This window comes from Patagioenas fasciata, chromosome 4, assembly GCF_037038585.1.
Source record: "Patagioenas fasciata isolate bPatFas1 chromosome 4, bPatFas1.hap1, whole genome shotgun sequence".
In the NCBI taxonomy this organism is placed as follows: domain Eukaryota; kingdom Metazoa; phylum Chordata; class Aves; order Columbiformes; family Columbidae; genus Patagioenas; species Patagioenas fasciata.
The window spans coordinates 17,246,751-17,252,750 of NC_092523.1; the positions used below are offsets into that span (position 1 = coordinate 17,246,751).

Sequence of the window (6,000 nt, forward strand, 5' to 3'; positions counted from 1 at the left end):
AAATATACTTTACTCATGTTCCTAGAATTGCTAAGTATTAGTATACTTGTGGGTGAAAGAATATTTCCTCAAAAATACTTTGAGACAGAAGTTTATGTGTTTTCCCCTCAAAAAAACAAACTCATTGGACAAACTCAGACTTATGTACACAATATGAGAGATCTGTTTGCGATACTAAGTTGCTATGTGAACAAACGTGATGTCACAACATAGATTTTTATGACTAATCTATTTAAAATGCATCAGGAAGAAAAAGAAAAGATTATTTCATCAGATAGTAATGCAAGTAAGTAAAATAAGAGTCTTCCATTAAACTGAAGAAATTTTGTTTTGCTTTGATTTGCTTTGCTTTAAATATTTGGTTGAATATGAATGCCTGTGTAAGCTTCCAGTTCATCTAGGAGCTTTTAAATAACCATAACATCCTCCTTTATTTTCCTTTGAATTTTCTTTACATTTTCTTCCATCATAAAATCTCTACTTTTGTTAAATTCACTATACAGTTTAATAGGTGTTTAATACGACTTGATTAAGCTGACCGCCTTTAAAACAAATATGCTACTAATCAAGTTCTCTAGTCACCCTTAAAACACTGCTCTCTTAGCCAGAAGGAAAGCCGTGTTTTGCATATAATGATGACGTAAAGCATAATCTCTTGTAGTGTGAGAGAGATACAGGTGAAAAAAATGTATTGTGATACACAAAAGTTCTAAAAATATAGCGGACTAAATAAACAAGTGAAAGGCTTGATACATTACTTCGATTATTGGTAATAAAGCAATGCCTCAAACTTTAAACTGTCAGCAACTTTAAGTGATCTACCCACAGTGCACGGTAATGTTACTGAAAAATAATTATATACAAGATATAATCACCTTTTGTTTAAGTGTGAGCAATTTCAAATGATTAAAAATTAGAACAGAAAAGGATTTACAACATCAAAGAGGAAACAAGGCTTTTTTAAAAAACATAGTTTTATGAAAAACAGAGAAAATATTTAAGCTAATTTACCTATGTTGTATATTGCTACCTAGAACTTTAAAAACTGCTGATTATGCCTCAACAGGATTGCTTTCTTGAAATGTTCAACTAACACAGACGTAAAAATAAGACAAACTGAGTTTGAGTGAATGGCAATGAAATCTTCAAAACCACACACAGAGCAAGGAAACAGCTGCATTTTGGTTATTCAAAAAATTAATCAACTATGATAGAAGTAAATAAGATTTTTCTTTATATCTGCCAGAAATTATTAAACATTTGATTATTAATTTTACTTCTTGAAATCAGGATTGTTGGTGCATTACAAAATGGCACTAGATGATCCCAAAGTATTATTAAGAAAGCACGTATTAATTTCCATTTCGCACAAAGTATTACCAGATTATATTTCTTTGAACAACTTTGAAGGAAGGTAAGGTGTTCCTGTATGCTGCTTAGTAACTCAGACTCCCTAATTTACTTTAGATCACATAAGAATTAGCTAGGTAGTGGACTTTTGCCAGTACTTACATCATAAAACCACCCCCTGCCTGGGTGTGATTGGAATTCTTCGCCTAAGACTGACCCTGAATTTAAAAAGGCAGTGGTAGGTTCTGCCTGAGGAGCCCATAAAGTTGTAAGAAGTTTAGAAAGCAAAAGTTTGCACATCTAGCACAGGCTAGAGTTGCTAACTCCTTACTTTCATGACTACCATTTCTTCCTAAAGTAAACAAGAACAAAGGTGGCCATGCAGCCATCTGAATGACCTTTATTTACCAGTCAGTACGTTGTCTGCTTAATAGACTGAGTACATCCTTCACACCAACTACTCTTCCCTTCCACTCAACGCTGACACAAACGAGAGTGGAAGCAGCAGATGTCTCATGGAGGGTCCCCACACACAAAGCCACTTTGAGGACACTCCTGCTTCCCTCTGTGTACTATAAACTCTGCTGCTGGTGGAGCAGGAGTAGAAATGGCATTTACAGGTGGATTCCCGTTGCTTTTTTTGAATCATTTTCACCTACCTGCAAGCTCCAGAGAGCAGCTACAGGAATTCGCTATAAAGGTGGGCTTTTCAAATGGAGGGGAGAAAATGGATTGACATGACATACAGATACTCCTTTCACAGGCTCTCCATCCATCCGCTGTAAAACTTAATTAACTTATATGCGTTTTGCTCTGCCTGACTATAAAAGATTATTTAGATTGTGTTTCTTTTGTAGGAAAACAGGAAAATCCCCGAGACTTTCCAAGGGTATATTTAGGATAAGAGCTGTAGGTTCCGTTTTTTTTTAACACATCCTCACTTGCCACTGGCTCGCTACAGAAGTTGGGTCCAAGTGGAATCTGCCAGCTTGCTGCCCCCAGTCTTTTGGAGAGTTTATTTGTAATTCCTTTCCCCTTAAGCTGCTTTACTTGTGCTCACCTACCCCCTGGGGCTCACAGAGTACAAGCAGCCTCCTTCAGAGACCAGCGCCTACATTATTCCAAAGCCTGTCTGAAGAGAAATGTTCATGCAGTAAGCCTGTCTCACCCACAGCACAAGAACATTCCTCCCATGACATACAGGGCTCCATTGGTCTGGATTCAAAAAATTCAGAACTAGTTATACATGCTCCAGAAGCCTTCAGCTACCAATACCAAACATGCTTGGAAGTGCGTAAAATTAATGTGAAACTTCCACTCCCAACCTGCCCCAGAAGCCAACACGATTCTTTACAGGCTGTCTACATGTAGTCACTGTCAGTGTCCCAGGAAACTGTTGTTGTTTTTTTTTTTTTAATTAAGGAAGGTGTTTTAATTGGAGAATGAATGAGATGAGCTGAAGCTGGCTAGAAAATGCATTTCAACAAACAACAATGCTCACAGCACAGAGCTCAGAAATTGAAAAAAAAAAAAAAACAAACAAAAAAACCCAACAAAACAGAACCAGAATGTAAACACTGAACAATCACCAAGCAAGAGTATTTTTACTCTGAGCAAATAAAAGAAATGCTGAAGCATAAGGCCTTCATTAACTAAGCACTGTCTGTCAAAGTAAAACGCTGCTAAAACCTATAGCAGTACTAGCAAGGCAGAGTAGGTTATTGCTTTTTGCCCACAACAATCCATGTGAATGTGCACAGCAAAAACTGCAATTAAATGCGCTGAAGTCTCACTCAGCACATCTCAGCAATACAGGAGGGGGAAGTTGTTTCACAACTCTCTCAAAAACTTTTCTAGTGTAACATTTGTAAAGAAGCTGAAATCAGACACTGGTCAATTATTAGAAGTACCACTAAAATCGCATGTAAAAAGCCTAAATTAGCATTGACAGCTTTTCAGAGCAGCTTGTATATAAAACCCTGAAGGAATCACTTAATGATATGTATTTCTTCTTTTCACTTGAAAAAGTCTAGAAATTATTACATTGATATGGATGGGAATGTAAGGAACAGAGTTGCAAGAAACTGACAAATAAACAGTAACAAACAAGTCCCCTTATTCTATCTAAATGGCAGTGACGCTCTGCAACCAACAACTTGGGGCAAAACTGAGAAACAGTTGCCATGATTTTAGTAGCAATGAGCTGCCTGGAGTTTTCAGCCAGCACAAAGTGTATTTACCAATAACTCCACAGCAATGTTTTAAGACCAGCAGTGACAACAGTGTTAGAAAAGCAGTTACCCCGTAGCGGTTACCCAATCAGAAAGCAGGTCACATCTCGTTAGCTGTATCATATACATTAAACGTCACAGATTCTCCATGGCTTAGCTGACAATTCAGGGATGTGTGTTTTATTTTATTACAACCTCATGCTCTCTTAAAGAATTACAATACACCAAACAGATCAATCTGAGATCCTTTACCATGCTTCATGGCATGATTTCGACAGACATTTGCCTCTATATAAAGACATTCGCTATGAAAGATTAATACTTTCAAAAAGTATTTTCAGGGCACCACTAGTAAACTACTAGGAAAAATTGCAGCACCAGGAATGTTTGCTGCACAAACACAGACACATGGGCAGAAATGCAGCCTGATTCAGACTACACACTTTTCACTTCAACAGACTAAAGAGTGTGCTTTATTTAACCACATAAATAACAAGATGCATCCTCCACTAATTTTTTTTCTTTAAGTGACAGAAGTATTTCCCTTCCCATTCAGCATATTCTGTGTAGTGGCTGATCTGGGTGTAGAAGCCAGAGTGTATAAACCGCTAACAGATTATACAAAGCATAACCAACAGTGAATGTAGTTTACATTATTGGGTACTTTTGACAGCTATATGATAAAGTCGTGAACCCATCATCTCTCTCGCTAAAAGCAACTGCATTCTCAATGTAAACAAGAATTTCTTTTGTCGGTCGTCCTGAACATGTGTTCTTTAAGTGCAGCCTAGGAATAAGTTTTTAAAACTCTGCTCCTGTTTTCTGTTATCATTCATTTTTAATTTTACTGACTTTACAAAACAAAACCAGAGAAAGGTTCATCTCTCCTTCTAAACCTGTAACATTTCTGAATTAGTTTTGTGTAAAAGCTAAAGCGATACCTTGCAATATTACAGCTGCAAATGCCAGCAGGACAGATCCTGAGCAAACAACACACTCAAGCAAAGAAATTTCCTGAGACCAGCATTATAATCAACCCTGAAGTGCTGTACTGTAATTTCAAGATTTCAGCCTAAGCTGGTATCCCCTCCAAGAGTTGCTCTGCGTGGAAACATAATGAGGGATTACCCAATTAAAGTAGGAAATTAATTAGGGTTCATGCCTGCATATGCTATACTGTCTAGTGGGACGCTTCAGCTGGAATTCGGGCTGAAACCTACCACGGTCCATGCACAGGAAAACAAGGCTGAGGGACTTACCTCCGTCCGCGACTGCAGCCTCTTGTTCATTTCATATATTCGGTACTCTGGTTGCACCATGTATGGTGTGTGTCTCCTATAAAATGGGCCAAAAGGAGAAGAATAGAAGGGGTCATGTGGTGTGCTGGACATCTTGCCTGCTTGCAGAGATTCAAGCTACACAGAGTATCATCAACATCCATACAGAGCACATGGGCTGTGTGTTCTTCACAGTACAAAGTAGCAGCGCGCACTCGCACACACATCCAGGCTGCACGCACTGGCTGGAACTGCTGTGGGAGCCTCTATAGCGGGAGCCGGGGGGGCGGGGGGAGCGGGAGCGCTCCGGCTCCGGAGAGAGAGAGGAACTGGAGAGCTTCAGGCACCGCCGCTCCTTTTTAAAGCAGCAGTTTCTGGAGGGGTCATTTCCTGTCCACGCTCTACACTAGTTCAAAAATATAATTATTTTTCTTTCCTCTCCGCCTGACAGAGGGCTGAGGTTTGGGTTTAATTTTTCCAGCCAGGACCCCTCAGGAACCGGGCAGCCGGGCTCGTTAGCATATAGGTGGTTTAAAAGCTGCCTGAGCCAATCACCCTCTGCGAGCCGCATGCTCGGGTAATGTCAGAAATGTGATTACTACAAAATACATAAACACAGGCCGGGCGAGCCCCGCCGCTGGCACCGGCTGCCGCTTCTCCCGCTCCCAGACGGTTCCCTCAGCGGCTCTACCCGCTCCAGCCGCTGTGCCGGGCTACCCGCGCTTCGGCACCACTCGCCACCCTGGCGGTGCCTTTTGGGGGGTTTGCGCCTCACAGCAATAGTTTTTGGGGACGGGAGGGAGGGCGGCCTTGCTGCTGCACCAGGGGGGGATGGCCGGGGAGCCTGCACAAAGAAATAACCTCCATCCACCGAACTTCACACAATGGAGAGCAGTGAAATGCTAATAGCAGAAATGTAAAAACACAAAGAGCCGGGTGGGAGAAGGAGACCCCCGAATAACTGCTGGCAATCCCGTTCGGCAGGGGTCAGAAATAAACACATGGGTGGCTTTAAAAGCAGTTATCCGGCTCAAGGGTGGCGGCAGCTAGGTGGGGGACGGGTCCCTGTTTTCAGGATAATTCCTGTGCACAAATCCAGTAGCGGTTAGAGTACACTGCAAATGAGAGATATCCAAAATTGG

The 6,000-nt window shown here is 40.9% G+C and overlaps 1 protein-coding gene across 11 annotated transcripts in view; it reads right to left on the minus strand.

Moving 5' to 3' along the window:
* LDB2 (LIM domain binding 2) overlaps positions 1-5,334 on the minus strand; it is a 218,413-nt gene extending 213,079 nt beyond the window's left edge. For 3 of the 11 annotated variants that reach the window (XM_065837544.2, XM_065837548.2, XM_065837546.2), the window contains exon 1: positions 4,841-5,329. In XM_065837544.2, coding sequence (XP_065693616.1) covers positions 4,841-4,972 — 132 coding nt within the window. In that variant the 5' untranslated portion in view covers positions 4,973-5,329. Of the gene's footprint in view, positions 1-4,840 lie in introns of all 11 variants that reach the window. The other 8 variants (XM_065837543.2, XM_065837551.2, XM_065837542.2 and 5 more) reach the window with 7 other exon arrangements.
* Between the last annotated feature and the right edge of the window lie 666 nt (positions 5,335-6,000).